The sequence below is a fragment of the Protopterus annectens genome, chromosome 11.part0, assembly GCF_019279795.1.
Source record: "Protopterus annectens isolate FY-2018-M chromosome 11.part0, PAN1.0, whole genome shotgun sequence".
Taxonomy (NCBI): domain Eukaryota; kingdom Metazoa; phylum Chordata; order Ceratodontiformes; family Protopteridae; genus Protopterus; species Protopterus annectens.
In genome coordinates, this window is record NC_056745.1 from 402,453,349 (window position 1) to 402,476,138 (window position 22,790).

The 22,790-nt window shown below is 36.7% G+C and overlaps 1 protein-coding gene across 1 annotated transcript in view; it reads right to left on the bottom strand.

Moving 5' to 3' along the window:
* Positions 1-22,790, bottom strand: part of LOC122814945 (sodium-coupled neutral amino acid transporter 4-like) — a 506,640-nt gene that overhangs the window by 137,060 nt on the left and 346,790 nt on the right. Inside the window, exon 5 of the mRNA XM_044087205.1 lies at positions 17,902-18,017. Coding sequence (XP_043943140.1) covers positions 17,902-18,017 — 116 coding nt within the window. The remainder of the gene's footprint in view (positions 1-17,901; positions 18,018-22,790) is intronic.

Here is a 22,790-nt window from a genome sequence, read left to right on the forward strand (position 1 = left end):
CTATACTTGGTTTCTTACAGACTACTAAGAGGTGACCTGTGTCTGGCATACAAGGCATCCTGCGATCCAATACTGACAGATTTACTGCACATTGGCAAGTCGAATCACTTCAGATATGCTTGGTCTATGGATCTAAATTGCAACATCAACAGAACAGTTTGGAGGGACAGCTATATCTCACAGAGGATACCACTGCTCTGAAACAGACTCCCCATTCTCATAAAACAAAGATTATCCCTGTCCATATTCAAGCACAATTTGGATCTTTCGATGGAGAACACAAAATTTACCCCAGGACTGCCCCCTGTATTATTAACAGACACACGCAGCTCCTAGATGCTTTATCACATGCATGGGTCCCCTCAAAATATCTATGGTATGATCCCATTTATTTTCATTGGAGTAATACATAATTATCAACCATGGGATGGGTAAGGCCAATCTAACACCAACATGGATAGTTTAATTCAAGCAAAAAAAGGGAAACTGGCTAGGTTTAAAATGGCCCTCAAGGGCAAATAGCCTAGTACCTACCTAAGAACCTATATAGAGAATTATGATCAGATCTCAAGGCATAAACAGACTGTTAAACGTTTCAGATATAGATGCCAAGAAATTCACCTTGACTGTAAATCTGGGTTATGACTATAGAGAGCCAATTATTATTCTTTGTAGTGCAGGGAACTTCCTATGTACTATAATAGCTAGAGAACAAAGAGTGCTAAGTGTGTTACAGCTTGAACGCTATAAAACAGCACTGCCACACTGACTGCAGCCATCACAGAAGAGATAAAAAAGTCTAAGCAGCCTTAAATCCTGTTAAACACTTCCTTTAGCCTTCAAAAGGCTGAATGAATTGTTTAACATTTTTTAAAACTGTTCATGGTTCCCAATGCTCTTCAGTAATGTCTGCTGGCTACTGGCAATGTTTTAGGGTTAAACTAGTTCTTAATAACAGTGGGACATGCTTAACATAAGCCTGACATCAGAAAAGTGTTTAACAAGCCTTTCCTTTCTTGACACTTGAAGCATAATTGTTGTACTCCATACGCTGCAGAAGATTTATTCAGTCCTGGAGGTATTTACTCATTTGCCATTCATCCCCCAAGTAAACCACACGGGTTGTTGGTACAAATTACATTGTTGGTAAAAAACAAAAACTCTTCTTTCATTTTAAACGGTAGCAAGCAGTTGCTACAGTTTATGCCACACACACAGGCTGCTAATGCGCTTCAGTTCAGATCGCAAATGTAATGCCAACACTCATTTCAGAATGCATGGAAGCCCAAGTGGCATCAAGGCATAGTGCCCGCCAGCACTTTGCACCTCATGCACCTGCCCCCCCCCCCCCACACACACACACACACACACGCACAGTAGCTTCTTACTCTGTTACCTTCACTACTTTTTCCACTGGTCTTTGCTGCACATTTTGACTACATATATATATATATATATATATATATATATATATATATATATATATATATATATATAAACAGAGTTAGTCTGCAAGTCAATTTTAGTATTTTCTAGGAAGACACTGAAATAGTCAGAAATGAGGAAAATGAGGCAGGGGGTTCTGTATTATACTTTAATAATAAAGCTGCCTAACTACATTTACCTGCCATACAGTGACAACACTCACTCATTTTATAACAGCCCTTAGCTATTACAGTTTTCTGTAAACATTTTGTGGCATTAATGAGAGATGTTTAACTCACATCTCTGAACAGGCCCACTGCCTGAGGACTGGATGCTTTCATTTCTTAGAACTACATAGATTACAACAGAAGCAAACTGCATGAAGAAGCAAAGACAAAAGGGTTAATATTTACATTCAAGTGTCTTTTTTTCTTTTGAAGCTTCAGTATTGTCTTACCTATGGCTGGAAAATCTTGCTTCATTGTAATTTGTAAGAAGCTAAAACAACACAAATGTGTTGTAAGACTTAAATGCTGTCAGCATTTTCTTCAACATTCCTTGTGAAATCTTATAGTAGTCCATGGCCACTGATATATCACATGACTCGAATAACAGATGCAGAGATATGAACTGTAATGCCACAAAGGGGAAAGGGCTATCACCTTTTGTGATTCTCTCTTTCTTTTTACTTGTTGAAGACATAAGTGGAATAATCTAAACAAGACCTTTCTCAGCCATGCCCCAGGTCACAATGTAATCATAAACAAGCAAAGCATGCGTACCTCATATAGGTAGATGCTAACAGCTACATAACTTATAAAGCAATCTCATGAAGAAGTCAATAATAACTAACCATGTTAAATAATAAAAGTGATAGGCTCTATAGTACACGGGAAAGATGCCCCGACTGCAGACTAAGCATTGCATGCTCAGGTGTCGAGTCACTGTGCTATATTTGCTAACCATGGGGAATTGGAATGAGTGGCAGGCACTTATTTGCCAGTACTGGGAAGAGAGAGGGTATCCATGCCTAGTGCACAGGCACCATGTAGCAAATTCTAAGTGGCAGCTGTAGCAAGAAGACTGGTCAAACTCTGAGCTTTTTGGACCACTAAGCAATGTGGATGCATGTACCTGATGCCCTGACACTGCAGGCCCTCCCTTTGGAGGCAGCTTACCAGCCACCTTAATTTAAAACATGCATTTACATTCAGGGAGGGTTTTAGGCCAAACAATCTCTATACAAACTGTTCCTATGAAATTGAGCTACTAACCTTGTTCTATTAGATAACCTTGTTAAATGGAAATGCATACAAATCACTTAAGCCTAAAACCATAACCCCTTAGTTGTGAATGCTTTTATTATACTTGCATCATTAACTCAATCTCTTAGTTATCTAGCCTTGTAATTAAGGATACTTCCTTGTGCCAAACATTTTAGCAATTGCTTCAATATTTCTTTGCATCAAAAGTTTAACAATTGCTTCTTACTGCATATTTGGTTAATTCTCTGATTACAGAAGTGGTTTTGTTTGTATATTAATGATATAGTCTGCCCCCCCTGCTTTCCTTTACTTATCATTCAACCAGTCTGTTAAAACTAACACAGCTCTTAGAAATGAAGAGGTTGAACACTGTGCAAATACTGGTACTTTGTTTTACTTCTCTTATCTTTGTAGCTACATACACATCTGCGCCATTCTGACTTGTGTTTTACCAGATAAACTCTTGTATAACCTTAATGATGTTTGGGCAGCTCTGCATCTGAGAGAGTGTTTTAGACAGCAGACTTCTTAATGTAACCACAATAAATCCAGCATTTTATCAACAAATATTTTAGTATCACAATGCAATGTGGCAAAATCCCATTGGATTTCATGTTGTCAATATAGTCAGCAAGTAAAAGATTATATGCATGCTACGCATTTGAATATAAACACTGAATGTAAATGCATGTTTTAAAATTAAACAAAGACACATATGCGCAAGTTCACACACACACGCACACACACACACACACACACACACACACACACACACACACACACACACACACACACACACACACACACACTCCCATGCACACACACACACACGCAAGCTCACACACACACATATCTGCAGGTCAATCTGTATATCAAAACTAGTCATACCACAAATATGGAAATGAGACCACAAATGGACCCGTTTTGTATTATAACAACAAGAAAGATTTTGTTGTTTACAATTATTCTGATTTGGCTTTCGACAGTACTATTTTTGAAGTGTTGTTGCGTGGTCAATCCTTTATTCCCAGCAGGAATATGGACATTGCACAGTCTTTAATTGATTTGAAAATGTTTGTCAGGAAGTTAAATTTAGGTTTTTTATTCCATAATACAGAACAAGTAACTAAACCATTTTTTGTATCTAGTTCTTTTAATCCTCCAATACACCCTACTTTAGAAATATTTGAAAAAATGTGTGAGTTAGATTTCTGAGCAATTAAAGGGGCAAATTTAAGATATAAAACTCATAATTTGTCTAAATTTGAGCATGAGATTTTATTTAATTAAAGCAGTACGAACAACGTTAGATTTATTAAACCTGATAAAGGAAGGGGCATTACTATATTTAACATTACTGATTACATCAATGAAATGGAACTTATTTTAAAAAGTTCTACATATCAACCTAGTTCCATAAATGAAATGAATGGTGCATATAGGCGGACAAAAGGTATTATATATGACTTATTCATTGATGGTGACTTAAATATTGATGAATTTAACTACATGAATATTAGTTTTCCTAGGACTCCGACTATTTTCGGAGTCCCTAAAATTCATAAGAATGTTAATAAACCCCCTTTTAGACCTATAGTGGATGCACAGGGGTCAATTACAAATCCAATAGCGAAATTCATTGATGAAAACTTAAAGTATATTTATTCAGAAAAACATTTATTGAAAGACTCATGGCATTTTTTGTCTACCATGAGATCTGTGAAATACAATGACAATGACATCTTTATCACAATTGATGTTAAGGACTTGTACTCCACTATTCCACATGATATTGGTATAGATTGGTTTAATACTTATTTGAATGAGAAAGGTTTGGTTCAATCTAAAATAAATTTATATGATTAATTGTTGGACATTGTTTTAAAAAATAATTTTATAAATTTTAATAATAACATTTATTTACAAAAGGACGGCGTAACTATGGGGTCTCCGTGCGGAGGCCTCTATGCAAATATCATTATGTTTATTTATTTATTTATTTTATTTTACATTTGTTAACCGGGAGAGTCCGACTGTATACATGTCCATTTTCAGAAAAGCTCCAAGTACATAACAGACATATGAACATTGTTAATGCAAAAAAAGGAAGATAGTTGAGTTCTAAATACAATATAAAGATACATCACATCTTGGGAAAAAAAAAAAACAACAGCAGCATATAAAAAACATAGGTCAGTTACAAAGGCGAGGCGCCTTGTTAAAAAGTTAAGGATAGTGAGGTAAGAGAAGGGTAAATGATAGTGGTTAATCAGGTTTGGAACAGGGACATTGCCAGAGAGTATTGAGATGGGGTTTAAGCTTTTTTGAATTGTAGGAGTGAGGGTTCTGAGGTGAGCATGGTCGGTAGGGAGTTCCACATTTTACCTACAAAGTTTGAGAATAGAGAATCCCCAGCAGAATTATTGGCTTTGGTAGTTTGAGCTAAGATCTTATTGGAAAGATTGCAGGTTAATATAGGGGTTAATGATGTTTTCAGAGCTGGTGTTTTCTCTGGGTGATACAGTATCTGGTGAGCCATTTTGAGTTGGTTGAAATGGAGTTGGCTGGAAAACTCTAACTACCCTAGTTGCTTCAAGTTAGTGCAGCTAAAGGTGGAATTTGTGGCAAATCTAGCTATGTGATTGTAACAAGAAGCAAGTTTGTTAAGGGTTGTCTTGTTTAGGTTTGTAAAGGGGGAGGCATAGAAAAGAGTTGATAGTAGGTGTGGTAATTTTAGCGTGAGGAGGAGAAAGTGTTTTACTTTATAGAGAGAGCCAAGCTTTGGTTTTGATGGTAAGATTGAAATGGGTGTAAAATTTAAGGGAGTTATCAATGGTAACACCTAATAGCTTTGTGTGAGCTTCTGGTGATATAGTGATTCCATTGGAGGATGTAATAGAGAAGGTGGGGAAGAGTCTTGTTAGTGGGTGAGAAAGTAAGTAGTTTTGTTTTGTTGGGGTTGAGAACTAGTTGTCGACTTGAGAACCATTTTCTATTAGGTTGAAGGTGTCTTGGGTTGAAGCAGTGAGGTCTGCCAGGTTGGAGGCAGTGCTGATGATAGTCGAATCATCTGCATATTGAATGCATGTGGCATGGGGGGTGATTGTGGGCAGGTCATTAACAAAGATGGTGAAGAGAAGAGGGCCAAGAATAGATCCTTGGGGAACTCCAAGTGTAACAGGTAGGCATGTAGATAATTTGTCCTGCCATAGAACAGCCTGTTGCCTATTGGACAGGTAGGATTGGAACCATTTCAGCGTGGAATTGCTGAGTGATAGTTTTTTTTAATGTATGGAGGAGTTGAATGTGGTCATATGGGAGAAAGAATATGTTTTTAATTCTGCATTTTTTAATTACTGTAAAATATATTTACGGTTTTTGGATGATATATTCATACTTTGGAGTGGAAGTGAAGAAAAAATAGATGAATTTTTATTGTATATAAATTCTACCACTTCCTTTCTAAAATTTACTTCCACATTTAATAATAACTTTATAGCTTATTTGGATGTGTTGTTAGAAAAAGATATTAATAATCAAAATTTTACATCCAAAATATTTCGTAAAAAAACATACAGTAATAGTTTTTTACATTTCGATAGTTGTCATCCCTTCACTCAAAAAAGAGCAGTTCTAAAAGGGCAATTTGTAAGAGCTGCCAGAATGGTGAGCAAATGGGAAGATTTCTTAATTGAGTATTCAAATTTGATATGTTCAAAAACAGGGGATACCCAGAAAAGTTGATCAATAATGTGATGTTAGAAGCAATATCTAAATGTAAAAATTTACATTTTCAACCACTTTTATATTATGACAATAAAGTTGTATCACAGTATTTGGAGAGCACAAATATTATAAATGAAACAAATGAGAGTACTACTTTATATTCCACTCAAAATGAATTAAATAGTTTACCAAAAGAAATTGTAAATACTAATATCAGTAATTTTAATACAAAAAACTTTTCTAAAAGTTTTATTACTACATACACTCTTGACAGTACTTTTTTAAGAGATATTCTCAACAAAAACTGGCAATTTATTATAAATGACCCATCATTTCATCAACTATTTGATAGCAATCCATCTATAGTATACAAAAAAGGTATGAATTTAAAAAAGTGTTTTGAACGTAAACAAAACAAGAAATTTGGAAAAACTATTAGATGTGGTAGATGTAAATATTGTTCATATGTTTTTGAAACAAATGAAATTATAATCAATAAGTATAGAGTTCATTTAAAGGACAGGGCATCCTGTATCACAGATAAAGTTGTTTATTGTGCTCTATGTACTTGTTGTACTATGTTTTACATTGGTAAAACAGAAAGGAAGTTTAAAGAACGCATTGGTGAACACATAAGAGCAATACATGATGGTAATGAATTGAATGCTTTGGCAAAACATATTAGTGGATTCCCCTCACATTCTTTTAAATTTGTTGTTTTAGATGTTATAAAAATGGATGTTCGAGGGGGGGCATGGCAACCATTTTTGGAAAAACTTGAATTAGAATGGCAATTGAGACTTAATGCCAATAATTGGCCAGGGATGAATAATTGCATCTCTATAAGTAGTGTTTTAAAATTAAAATCACTAGACAGATGATTCACTTCACATACTCACCATCATTGTCTATTTGAATACAATTTTTAAAAATTCAAAAATTACTAATTTTTACATAATTTTTATATTTACATAGATTTTTATACATAAAAAATGGTTACGAGATACATTCAATACTCAATAATAAACATACACACACATTTTTGACATAATTTTGATATATTTTTGATAAATTTATAAATTTATATATTTATATTTATATTGTGTATATATGTATTTTATATATTTATGTATTCATACATTCACATATTTTTGTACATATGTTCATATATTTATATATTTACATATTTATATATTTTATATATTTTTACACATTCTCGTATTTATTCATTTTTTATTTATTTATCTTTACATTTATATTTACATCTATATTGATAATTACATATTACCTAACACATACATTCAGTCTTATTATATTTTATACATAGTTCTCTATACGATATACATTTTAAACATAATTTTAAATCAGTGTAGTTCTCTTATATATACACACATATATGTACATTTGTCATACATACGACATTCCTTCTTCTTTTTACTATTTTATACGTACATATACATTCCCTGTCCGTTCGTATATGTATATATATATATATATATATATATATATATATTTTTTTTTTTTTAAATGAATTTATCTGAATGGATTTTTTGAATGAATTTACTATTACTTACTTTCGGTTTTGGAAATATTTACATAATGTTTAAATTCCTGATATTATCCATATATAAGTTTGATTACTCCTAAAAATTGCTCGTGAAAATGATTGTACACTATTTGTGTTTTACAGGCTTCATTCTTTCATGACGGTTCTCTTAGTTTTGGGTTTAGTTTTTTAGTTACTTAGTTACTTTTTTTAGTCACTTAGTTACTTTTGAAACATGAAATACTTCCTTCAAGCTGTTTATGTGGTTTAGTGCTGATCGGGTATTTTATTAACGTTTTATACGGGTGCTGTTATTTTAAAGTAATTGTATTTTTAAATGCATTAATTGTTTAATTTATCAATTATTCAACAGTGCATTGTCTATTTAAACATACAGGAAGTGATGTTATATATCAGTTCGAAAAAATTTGGCAGGAGCCAAACGAAAGCGCTTACTGGATTTATACTTCAAGATATTTTGTTTTCATTAAACGTTTCAGTCCTTCCGTGAATTTGTATATCAAAACTAGTCATACCACAAATATGGAAATGAGAAATCTAAAGCAGCAGACAAAAAAGGGAAAAATTAAAGTAAAAAAATACATTCTGTGAGCCTCAAAGCATAACTGATAACATTAATTTAATCCCTCAAAATGTGAAACATAAAAGCAAACCTATATTCTAACTAAAACTCAGCAGTAATATACAGCAATATGGAAATGCAACCATGATATTTAAAACAAGATGCAAGCAAACAGATCTAGCCCAAATAGCAACATAATGAAAATGATCATTACCATTTACTCACTGGATAAAATCATAGCCTAGACACGCCAGATTTTTTTTTTCAGAAACTTTAAATAAGCTTTCCTTTTAATAGGTGGACAATAAAAATTATACATGAGATAATGGAGCAGGATGAGACAGAGACCTCATATTTGCTTTCAACAATATTATAAGCTAAACCAAAAAAAACCACAGTAACAGAGAAAAAAACCGGAGAAATATTATAAGCTACTTATGCTTAGTTTTTTATCTGTTTAGTGTTTAGTGTAAATCAGGTATGTAAATGCAGTTTTCTTTATCAAAGACATATGTTCTTCTCCTATTCTAGGAAAAAATGTGGCCTTTCATTCATCACTCTGTGGTTTATGGTAACAGTACATCAAAATTTTTAAACGCTAAACTGCTAAACTTTCTAGGGTTCATCCTTTATAAAGAACCCTTCTAACCCATATAGCATGTGTGTGTGTGTGTGTGTGTGTGTGTGTGTGTGTGTGTGTGTGTGTGTGTGTGTATGTATATGTGTGTGTGTGCGTGTGTGTGTGATTGTGTGTGTGTGTGTGTGTGTGTGTGTGTGTGTGTGTGTGTGTGTGTGTGTGTGTGTGTGTGTGTGTGTGTGTGATTGTGTGTGTGTGTGTGTATGTGTATGTGTGCGTGTGTGTGTGTGAGTGTGTGTGTGTGTGTGTGTGTGTGTGTGTGTGTGTGTGTGTGTGTGTGTGTGTGTGTGTGATTGTGTGTGTATGTATGAGTATGTGTGCGTGTGAGCGTGTGTGATTGTGTGTGCATGTAAATGATGTGGCTGATGAGGAATGTCCACTTATCACATAGAAATTGAAGGGTGTAGGATATTTGCGTGTTGATCTTTAGCTCAACTTCTGCTGTTAATCTTCTTCTTCTTCTTTTGGCTTTTCCCGGTTAGGGGTCACCACAGCGGATCACCTGTCCGCTCATGATTGGCAGTGGAGTTTTACGGTGTTGAGATGCCAGCCCGGCACCCAACCTTCCACAGAAGGCACACACATGCACAATCTCACACTTAGGGCCAATTTAGAGTGTCCAATCCACCTACTGCATGTCATTGGGATGTTTAAAGTAGCAGTAGCATTATGCGTTTCTGGGGAGGTGCAAATTCTCATAGCACCATGCAAAAGGCCACCTGTTCCCACTTGACATACATAATCATCTCACAGGTCATTTTCATAAAGAACTTCACTGACACCTGTCAGTTTTGGCCACCTGTGTGCAGGACAAGAATATGTAAAAAAAATAAATAAATAAATAAATAAATAAAGTGTAAATTCAACAGTGTAACAGACAATTAAAAAAATTCACTATTATTTTATTCAAGCAATTATGCAGGGTGGACAAACAAACCCTCCTGCACTCCTGGCATAGGGGCCTGTGCCACCTAGTACTAAGTCTGGAATTCTTGTATCACAGGGTAGGGGTATCCGTGTTAGTGGCCCAAAAGATAGCACACTTGCCTTTAGTGGACTCTCATGCCAGATACTTGAATTCATTTTCCAGTACTGACACTGCAGGGTAGCATTGTGAGGGGATCCTGCACTAGTGCATGTGCAGTCATTCTGCCTGAGTTGGCACAGCTTAGGTAGGTATAAAAAGATCCCACAACATTTACTGAAAAGAGTAGGGGCTTTATTAAAATCAGAAAAAAACAGAAATCCAAAATTGCAATAAATTCAAGAAAATATAAGAGCAGAAACAAATATAAAAAATAAAATCAGAATAAAAGATTACAAAAGCAGGCATACAATAACAAGCACAGGATGATATTACAAGCTCAGTCCACTCAGCCTAACCCTCCTAACAAAAGACGAATTTTATAAAATAAAGCATTCAAATCCCAGATCTGGTTATGCAATACTTCCCCACACCTTTCTTACTCCATAACTCTAGCACAGGCTAACAAAATATGAGACAGAATCTCTTCCTGTTTAGAATGAGTAACATCATTATACCTTTTCCAAGCATCAGAGCAGCAGCATCAGGTTTGATCAGGGCCCATACAGCTGCATGGTCTGAAAACCCCAACCATTTCCTACCCCCATACAGCTGCATGGTCTGAAAACCCCACCCATTTCCTACCCATACAACTGCGTGGTCTGAAAACCCCAATCATTTCCTACCCCTATACAGCTGCGTGGTCTGAAAACCCGACCCATTTCCTACCCCCATACAGCTGCGTGGTCTGAAAACCCCACCCATTTCCTACCCCCATACAGCTACGTGGTCTGAAAACCCCACCCATTTCCTACCCCCATACAGCTGCGTGGTCTGAAAATCCCACCCATTTCCTACCCCCATACAGCTGCGTGGTCTGAAAACCCCACCCATTTCCTACCCCCATACAGCTGCGTGGTCTGAAAACCCCACCCATTTCCTACCCCCCATACAGCTGCGTGGTCTGAAAACCTCACCCATTTCCTACCCCCATACAGCTGTGTGGTCTGAAAACCCACCCATTTCCTACCCCCATACAGCTGTGTGGTCTGAAAACCTCACCCATTTCCTACCCCCATACAGCTGTGTGGTCTGAAAACCCCACCCATTTCCTACCCCCTTCCACTTCTAATAAAAAAGGACTGTGAAGAAAAAAATCAATTTCAGTTTTATATTTACCATTTCTAAAAGTATATCCCCTATCTTCTCCTAACCAAAGTGAAAAATCCTTTAACAGATTTAGACAAACCTTGACATAATTACCTGTCATAAGTTCATAGGTAGGTACTAGGCTATCTGCCCAAAGGCATTTATAAGCCTAGGCAGAATGAGCCTGAGATCTTTTTTTTTTTTTGGCAAAAGCACACTTAAAATCCCCAGCTATCACTACTGTAAAGGAAACAAGCAATTAAACAGCCATAAACTGAAACAACTGAATATGACCAGTCAGATTAGTTCTAGGTTATCAAGCAATTAAACAAAACCTTCATAGGTTCATAGGTGTGTACAAGGCTAATAGCCCTGGAGCCTTTACAAGCCTAGTCCATAGGATTACCCTGGCATCATGCCACCTGACCTTAGTTCCCAGAGCCTCTGTCAAGTAGAGCCACTGGAGTGATCCCCGGGGTGAACTTTCTATTTCCAATCCACTCATCAAGATTTCTCTTAAAGAGGGCCAGTGAGGTGCTCTGCTTGACATGCATGGGAAGTCTATTCCATAGCATGAGCAGTCTCTGGGTTACGAGCTTGTCCCTCCAGCACGTTCTGTTGATTGTGGTAATGAGGTTGAGGTCTCTGGAGCTTGTGGTGCAGAGGGATTGGGACTTCTTTAGATGTAGCATTTCTAACAGAGCTGGGTCAGACATGGCTTTGTAAGTCAAGCAGAGATCACCTCTAAGTAGGTGATATGAGACAGAAAATAGTTGGAGTTTTTTGAGTCTGTCCATATAGGACAAATGTTTAAGGCCCAGGATCCCCTTTGTGAGGTACTTTTGTGGCCTCTCCAGTTGTTGCAGGTGTTTAGTCAGGTACATGCCAAATGGGGCATTGTACTCGATGGTTGGCCTAATAAAGGAAGAGTACAGGGAGACAATGACTTCTTTCTTCCTGGATGCAAAACTCTTAGTAATGATATATGCCACATAGAAGGACTTACTAACCACAGTGGCAATTTGGTGGTCAAAAGAGAGGTTGCTGTCAACCTGTGTTTCCAGATCTCTTATAATGCCTTCTGTGTTCAGTCGACGGTGGTAATTCATGGGAACCGGGTTTTTCCCAAAGGGGATGACAACACATTTTGTGGCATTGAGCTTAAGGCCATGGTTCTGACACCAGTCATTGGTCTCAGTGAGGCCTTTCTGTAGGATGTCAACATCACTTCAGGAGTTAATAATAGCTCCCAACTTGTAACTGTCTGCGAACTTTGTCAGCCAGAGTCCCTTCGTGTTGGCCTGGATTTCAGAGAAGTAGATACCAAACAGGAGAAGACTCAGGACCGAACCCTGTGGGACTCCACTCGTGACTGGTTGGCAGTCTGACTTGGAGTCAGCTACTTTCACACTGTGGGTTCTACCTGTGAGCCAGTTTGCAACCCACCTAGTGATATAGGGGTTGATGCCTAGCATAGTGAGTTTTTCTATGATTCCTGAGTGGGGAATGGTATCAAAGGCCTTGGCCAGATCAAGGTAGGCTGTATGAACCACCTTGCCTTCATCCACATCTCTGGTGACTGACTCAAAGAAGTTGACCAAGTTGAGCAGGGATGATCTACCCTTCACAAAACCAAACTGTGTGGCATCCAGAGTTTGAAGAGTCGCTAGATCCTTGTTTATTAGGTCCATGATGATGCATTAAATAGCTTTGCATATCAGACTCGTCAGGCTAATGGGGCGATAGTTCCCAGGGTCTGTAGTTACTGCTCCTTTGTGGAGAGGGATGACTGCACAGTGCGCCATTCGGTAGGGACAAAACCTGAGGTGAGGCTGTGATTGAACAGGGCACACAGGCAGCAAATATATAACATTCCACTACACCCTGATGGCCAAGGAGAAATAATAATAGTGTCCAAAAAGTAGCCCTTATGGAAGTCCACACAACAATTCGTGATAAGTCTAAAAACCCAAACTCTTAAAAAGATCCTTACTCCAACACACAGCTGCTTGCTCCCTTTGAAGTGATATTACTTGTTGAACATCCAAAAGACAAATGATATCTGTTCGAATCTGACTTACACCAATCAAAAAATCAACAAATGCCACATTTATTAACAGCACTATTCACATTCAAAGGACAAACACTGTAATTCAACCTTTACTCTTTGTTGGCTTCTTCACCCAACTACTAATAGACACTTTTCCTACACACCCTTCCTTCTCACTGTCTGCTGAGGAAACATCCACCTACATATCTTCCTTTACTTCAATATCAAAGCATTCCCCTTCCTCATCCTCATTTTAATTATTCTTCGAAACTATTTCCACATTATGAAACAGCATACACTGGTCTAACACAAAAGAACACTCCATTTCTAAGAATAACATCCTGAGCCTGACAAAAAAGCAGGAATACCCTGAAATACCTTAACCCAAAAGGTCTCCCTTTGAAAACTGTAGAATACAAGCACCTCCCCTTATCTTTAGTAGATACAGTGGTTGCCCCTCTGCAAAGTATGACAAACTTCTGCCATGGGCCCATCTGCACTACCGTTAAATCTTCACAAGCAGCCCCCAACAGTTTATCATCCTTCCCAACTCCAAGTTTGTTCAGAATTATCAACAACAGTATCAGAGTCACTCCCAATCTTCCCCTCTGCTGGAAAATCAAACCAAACATGACCTTTGAACCACTGAACATTTGGAATAAATTAAAGCACAGTTTTTGACATTAAGCCCAAACTGACCACAACAAGAATCAGGCAGCAATCAAATATGCAGTTCAGCCACAATAAAAACACATTTTTAGCTCCCAAGAAAAACATACAATACCCCTAAGTCCTTGAATTTTAATCACATAGGAAATATATTACAAAACAGCATTATCTTCTTTAAAGTAATCCACACCTTCCTTGTACCAGTCCAGATCATCCACTTATCAAAAATCTTTGTAAAACTATGCACAGAACATAAATCAGTGAAATATTGGCTAACATTCAATTTAATCAAAACATCAGTTTAAAGCTGTACAGACAGTCTTTTCTACGTGACAGAAGTCCAAAGAATTGGTACGTAGTTTTGCATTCAGATGAATTGAGCAAATCAAAAGTCTCAAAAGTCAGTTCACAAAAGTGTTCAGTCCCCAACTGAATCAAGGAATGAACATCTATTATTTTAAATCTCAACTATTTTGCCAAAGAGTCCCCCACAAAACAACTGTCCACCATGTTAGCAGTTTTTGCTGAAATCTGAAAAAAGGTCTTTTTCTGGGCAACAAACTTTTATCCTCTTTCCCACTGTTACAGATAGTGAAGTGTACCTCCTTTCTACAGGTTTACGCACAAACCTTAACAGAAGTATTTCCAAACCCAACTACTCAGTCTGACCAGAAAGATCAAAAGATATTCCCTTCCAAGACAGACAAAAGATCCACAGCAAATGCCAAAAAATAGCCTGTGACTCAGATTGTTCTGCTTCATTAAAATGATACAGAAGTAGTTGTACCCCCTTTGTGTAGGAACTAAAGTTGTCTGGTGATACAGAAGTAGTAGTACCCCCTTTGTGTAGGAACTAAAGTTGTCTGGTGATACAGAAGTAGTAGTACCCCCTTTGTGTAGGAACTAAAGTTGTCTGGTTATACAGAAGTAGTTGTACCCCCTTTGTGTAGGAACTAAAGTTGTCTGGTTATACAGAAGTAGTTATACCCCCTTTGTGTAGGAACTAAAGTTGTCTGGTGATACAGAATTAGTTGTACCCCCTTTGTGTAGGAAATAAAGTTGTTTGGTGATACAAAAGTAGTAGTACCCCCTTTGTGTAGGAACTAAAGTTGTCTGGTGATACAGAAGTAGTAGCACCCCTTTTGTGTAGGAGAACTCCATGCACTTACTTCTGCATAGACAAAAGTTTTTCATTATATTAACAAGAATGGTTAGAGAGCTGGTTAGAGACTCTGGACACAGTTTTAAAAGCTTTGGGGGTAGCCCATCTGGGCCTGTCAAGCCAGACATTTTAGCTTTTATTAGGCATTTCTTGATTATAAAAATACTAATTTCATTTAATTTAAACTAAGATTTAGACTTCTGGCACAGATTAGGCATTTTTTTCAAAGGAATTAGTAAATTACCTTCCTCCAGAACAGCTACTAAAGATAAATCACCTTCCTCCAGCACAGTTACTGAAGGTAAATTACCTTCCTCCAGTGCAGTTACTTAATGTACATCATCTTCCTCTAGTACAGTTACCAAAGGAAAATCATCTTTCTCCAACACAGTTACCAAAGGTAAATCATCTTCCTCAGGTGCAGTTACTTAATGTAAATCATCTTCCTCAAGCTCAGTTACCAAATGTAACTCATTTCCTCTAGCACAGTTAGCGAAGGTACATCATCTTCTGCCAGCCCAGTTACCAAAGGAAAATCATCTTCCTCCAACAACCATCTTCCCCAACACAGTTACTGAAGCTAAACTATTTTCCTCCAGCAACCATCTTTCCCAGACAAGTTACTGAAGGTGCTGAAAGGAAAATCATCTTCCTCCAGCACAGTTACCAAAGGTAAAAAAAATCCTCCTCCAGCACAGCTACGAAAGGTAAATCGTCTTCCTCCAGCACAGTAATTGATGGTAAGTCATCTTCCTCCAGCTCAATTACTGAAGGTAAATCATCTTCCTCCAGTACAGTTACTGATGGTAAGTCATCTTCCTCCAGCTCAATTACTGAAGGTAAATCATCTTCCTCCAGTACAGTTATTGATGGTAAGTCATCTTCCTCAAGCTCAATTACCAAAGGTAAATCATCTTCCTCCAGCACAGTTACTGAAGGTAAATCATCTTTCTCCAGCACAGTTACTGAAGGTAAATCATCTTCCTTCAGAAAAGTTACCAAAGTTAAATCATCTTCCTCCAGCACAGTTACTGGAGGTCAGTCATCTTTTTCCCGCACAGTTACTGAAGGTAAATTATCTTCCTCCATCACAGTTATTGAAGGTACATCATCTTTCTCCAGCACAGTTACTGAAGGTAAATCATCTTCCTTCAGCAAAGTTACCGAAGGTAAATCATCTTCCTCCAGCACAGTTACTGGAGGTCAATCATCTTTATCCCGCACAGTTACTGAAGGTAAATTATCTTCCTCCAGCACAGTTACTGAAGGTAAATCATCTTTCTCCAGCACAGTTACCGAAGCTAAATCATCTTCCTTCAGCAAAGTTACCAAAGTTAAATCATCTTCCTCCAGCACAGTTACTGGAGGTCAGTCATCTTTCTCCAGCACAGTTACTGAAGGTAAATCATCTTTCTCCAGCACAGTTACTGAAGGTAAATCATCTTCCTCCAGCACAGTTACTGGATGTTAATCATCTTCCTCTAGCACAGTTTCTTGACAAATAGGACTGCTCTTTCCTGTTTTTGCAGAAACAGAAGCCGTAGTAGCTGACAACAAGACATACTGGGAATGTAAGTCACAATCTTGCTCCAGTCATAGTCTAGAAATGCTCTCTACTGCCCCCTAATGAAAACAGTAAGCAAAAACATCCCATATCTCTTGCCAAATTTCACTCTTGGGTCCCCTGAAAAGAGGCCACTGATCTAGTGGGACAACCCCAGTCATCAAAGTGAAAATAAATAAATGAAATAAATAAACAAAATAAACAGACCCCTAGGTAATCTTGAACTTTGGATGCACACATCAAATTCACAACACTCAACATTACAAAATGAAACAATGCACTAAAGTACGGTCAGTCACTGACAAGTGGATGACTCATAAGAATGACTAGGGGATCTTGTACATTCCTCTCCAGCTGTAAGCCCAAAATAATGGGGGGGGGGCAAAGGCCCAAACATAGGGGCAATTTTAAATACTGCTCTTATACTCAGAAAACTGATGAACTAGGTTTTGCATTAGTATGCATTTTCTGAAGCATATGGAGCCTGAAACTCAAATGTCTGTTATTATTTAGTGACATTGATCCTCAATGATTTGTCAGAAAGCCACAATTTTTGAGGGTCAGATCAAAAATAAGAGGCAAAAATCTGGACATGCTGTGAAAATCTAAACTAATGGGAGGCAAGCTTGTGTACTCTTTATACATTCATCACCAATAGTTAACCTGCAACTATGGGGACACCTTTGTATTCAAAATGTTTGGTATTTAATTATCTCCACACTTTTTACTCTCTACATTACTGGTATATGTCTAGGTAAACATAAAAAAATAATGCTTGTTTGAAAAATGAGTCATAATAAAAAAAATCAAATTCAAAATGGAATCTGACTACTTTCAAAATGTATGTTTCAACAAGTTAAACTTGTTTCTGACTTTGGCAAGTGTTAACGGGAATGAAACATAACATCTAATACACTATGTACACTTTATCATGCCAGGAAATACAACTCAGATTTTTATTGGTACTGCAACTGTGACAATAAATCATAATAATTAGCATACTGAATGAAACTGCATATCAAAGTGAATAGCATGCTACTGCACATATACATTTCCCCACCTTACATATGAAAATGCATGTGAAATATTTTCAATACTTACACAAAGAGTACAATTCCAGTGTTGGCCATGGCATACGATAGTCCAAGGATGCCACTTCCCATAATAGCATTACTGAGGTTAAATACTGACATTCCAAATGAGGTAGTTCCTGGATGCTAGACAAAATGTAATTAAACAATAAAATTAATATTATATGGCATAAAATCAGAATAACAGCTGAAAGTTACTTATTTTACTTATTACACATGTATCTGTTGCTTTTGAATGAATGAATGAATGAATGAATATGCATAAATACATATATATATATATATATATATATATATATATATATATATATATATACTGACTAACAGATGGTCAACAGGTGTGCAAGATTACACAATTCTCTGTGTTTGGCAATGTTCTCTTTCCCCAATTTTGTGCAGTCCCTGAGTTAGTATATGTCATTAGCAGTGGAGAAGGGGCCCGCCTACCTGCAAAACACAATGTTTTCTATGTTTTTTATGCTTTGTGTGCATCAAAGTTGTTTCTTGGCACTAGCATAGTAGCACATAAACATATTGTGGAGTCCATTTGGGACACTGACTAATGCAAATGTTGATGAAAGCCAGTATAATCATATATATATATATATATATATATATATATATATATATATATATATATTTGTGTGTGTGTGTGTTAAATTTAGATACACACACACATACGCACACACACACACACACACACACACATATATATATATATATATATATATATATATATATATATATATATATATTTAGGATTCCTGACAAGACACTGAATGTTGACAGGACAAAACTGGGAATAAAGAATAACAAATGTTGAAAATTGGAATCACACCTGCTTAAAAGTGTCACTTGCACTGTAAATACAAGTTATGAGCATTTTGTGTGTTGTCCAGGTGAAGCCACTAATTGTGCATAATCCCTGGGCATGTAAATGTGGCCATTGTCTCTTATGTCCCATACAAAAAATGCCTTTATTCTGAGATTTTTAGGGTTGACACCTATGCTTTTATAATGCTAAGAAAATGGTATTGTGTGTTTTGTATTATATGTTTCATTGTTCTGTGTTTCTGTATCTTGTTAGACACTCATATTACACATACACATATATTTAGATCCAGTTAAATGTGATTTCAAACCTATCAGTTGCATTGGTTTACACCAATGGCTAGCATAAGTGACTTAACTGGAAAAATCTCTCTTCTATATTCTGTTTCCACATAAGATTTTTTTTTCTGCCACACTGTTAGGAAGCACGCACTTTCTTAGCATTCGAACTAAAATAAAGAAAAATAAATGCAAATGGAGACAACAGCTGAAAGTATTCAATCAACAGCTACACAGTAGAAGTTTTCTTCTTTAGAAAAAATGTATTGGTCATCTCCTACAGCTAAGAGAATGCTGTGCAGGGCAAAGGGTTATCTAGTGGTTCAATCACACAGATAAATAGGTTAGTGAACGCTTGTTTTACTGATTATCAAACAAAACGAGCATCAGGTCATACCACCAGTCAGATGTGCAAACTACAGAAAATTATATTTACACAGGACCAGGGCCAGGCCAAGGGCATGCTACTTAATATTACCTTTTACTAACAGATGCTGAAGATTTTTGTAAAAGATAGGCAGAAGCGATCATCTGTTATAAAGCATTCTACACAAAACAATAAATCACCCAGGTACTGTTTATTTGTTATTTAAAGTTGTGTCTCAGTCGTATTTGTGTTCAAAACTAAAAGATTAGTAAGAAAATATTTTCATACAAGTTGTCATACATGGTGACAAATTCTGCCAGATGTGTCACTTAATACTTGTTAAATTTTTCATAATGTGGAGTCTGCATGTTGTTCCAGTAACTGTTTGGGTTTTACTGTGAGTCCAGCTTTCTCCTACATCCCAAAGACTTACCACAAGCTATAATGGCATGCCTCAAAATGTTTACGTGTGTGCAAAAATTTTGTGTGTATGCATGTGTGTGTGTGTGTGTGTGTGTGTGTGTGTGTGTGTGTGTGTGTGTGTGTGTGTGTGTGTGTGTGTGTGTGTGTGTGTGTGTGTGTGTGTGTGTGTGTGTGTGTGTGTGTGTGTGTGTGTGTGTGTGTGTGTGTGTGTGTCTTGGGATAGGATAGCATACCATCCAGCATTTCTTCTCTACCTTTTACCTTATTAGTGATATTACTATATTACTGATATTGCAGAATGGAAGAATAAACATTTTATTCATTTTTTTCTACTGCTAAAATATTTTTCTTAATTTCTTTTTTGAAAATTTCAAATTAGAAAAAAACTTTTATGGAATACATAGTACATTATTTGGGATTCCCCCACATTCCTTTTTTTGCCAGTGTCACAAGTCATCTCACATTACCAGTAAAATATCATGATAAGCTCTTCAGTAAAACAACACAGCCTGTGTTACTGCTGTATTATGGGTCATCCATCCCCAGTTTCTATAAGTATGTAGGTAATCTAAAATCATGGTTATTACAATGTTGAAGGCATGGGGTGTATGTAGGTCACCTAAAATCTCTGTTATTATAATGTTGAAGGGATGGGGTGTATATAGGTCATCTAAAATCATGGTTATTACAATGCTGATGGGATGAGGTGTTCACTTAATATCCCAGCCCACAACTGTAAAAGGTTATAACACTGTTGAAGGGATGTTGTCTGCACTTAACATCCCACCCCACAATTGTAAAAGGTTATTACAATGTTGAAGGGATGGGGTGTGTTCTTAATATCCTACCCCACAATTGTAAAATGTTATTTCAATGGTGAAGGGATGGGATGTGCACTTAATATCCCACCCCACAATTGTAAATGTTCATTAGAATGTTGAAGGGATGGGGTGTGCACTTAATATCCCACCCCATAATTGTAAACGGTTATTACAATGTTGAAGGGATGGGGTGTGCACTTAATATTCCATGCCACAATTGTAAACGGTTATTACAATGTTGAAGGGATGGGGTGGTCACTTAATATACAATCACACAATTGTAAAGTTTTTGTTCTTCTTTAGCTTCAATGTGTTTAGGAGAAAATCCTTAACTGTCTTTTGAACAATGTTTTATTGGTCAAATAACCAACATTTTTGTAGACTTTTGCAAACAGTATACAGCTATGCATATTTTTGACTAAAACAAAGATTTGCAATGTTTGAAGTTTGTTACAGAAATACAATGCTGCCATGCAGCTGCGGTCTGAATGAAGTGCAGTTACAAGGTGAAAACTGCTAGGACTGCTACAAAGCTACATCACAGCACTTTGATGGCTCCCTGCATGCAGTAGGGTTTGTACAGTCTGTGTGTGCTGGGTTGGCACAAGTAGGTAACTTATAATTATGACAGCTCAGGAAGGACTAGTATGTACAATCCAGAAAGGAAGCAGGACAGTACTATACAGCCACGGCAGGTATTAGGAGTGCTTCTGCAGTAGAAAAGGTACTGAAAGGGTACTGGAGTATAAACTATTGTGTCACTTTTGTAAACAAAACTGTTTATAGCTATGATGTCTGCATAAGGCATGCTAATAAAAAATCACCTCTAATTAGTATAAATACCACAAGTCTCCCATAAAAAACAGGCTAGAGACCTAGCAGTACTAACCCAGTTAATACAAAATAAATAAGTAAATAAATAATTTTATAAACTGCATTACAGTGCATAGAAAGGCAACAAAACAAAGCATTGTGAACAGTAAGGTTAAGTGTTTATGACGTAATTTATTTATTTGTTTGTCTTTATTTACCAGGAAAGTCTGAGTGGGCAGATCCATTTTCAGTGGAAGCTCAGGGACAAATGTTCCATCATAGTACATTTATACTAACAAGTGAATTTCAGACATTTCTCAGAAAAACAACAGTTACATTTCCCAGAAAAAAATATAATTACAACAAAAGTATAGACAGTGAAGTATTTACATCAGCAATTGTAAGTCTATACAGTCGTTGCTCTAAAATCTTGTAGGAAGTTAATGGATTGATACTGTAGAAGGGAAAACATCGTTACAAAAAATTTAGTGCTCTTACGTTTCAGTAAAAAAATGGTTTGCAAGGAGTTCAGGATACGAAATGAAGTAAGTTCTAAAATTATGCAAGAAGGGAGATTTTAGTATTGTACAGGTTTGTAAAGGGTCTATATTAAATCAGCGAACACTTAAAATAGCGAACAGTGGTTTATCAACCCTTTAAGAGCAAAAGCTGACAATCCCGAAGACACGGAACAGAGATTTTTTTTCCCAGGGAAAAAAAAAATTGCTGGGCCGTTTTCTGGACTTTGCCATTTCCTCCACTGTGGTACAAATCTCAGAGTTGGTATATTTAAGTGTTGGGGGGGGGCACAACCTCCCATACTTTATTACATGTTTTGAACTTTTTTTTTTTTTTTGTGGAACAGCAATTTTTTTTTCCCTGGGATAAAAATTGCTGTTCCGTGTCTTCGACATTGTCAACTTTCATTCTTAAAGGGTCGATAAATCAGTGTTCACTATTTTAAGCGTACGGTGATTTAACATAGACCCTTTGTAAAAAGCTCAAGAGATACAGTGAAGTAAGTTATAAAATTATGTCAGAGGGAGAGGAGATAGTAGTAATAATGTCTAGGAAAATAGTGATAATAGCATATGACATAGAGCATGGTATAGGACTAGCTCTATTTACGCTATCTGTTCCAAACCGGTATATCTAATAGGTTTAGAACTTAGATATACAGGGCGTGCATAACAGGGGTAGAGGGGTGAATGGGGGCTGTTAGACAAAGAGAAAGATGAGAAAAGCAGTTTAAGAGCAGAGTAAAGAGGGGTGTACTGATTCAAGTGCAGGAGCAAAGATGTTAGGGTTGTAACAATTTTGCTGCTTCCAGTAAGCAAGTAATGTACATGCCTGACATAGAACCCT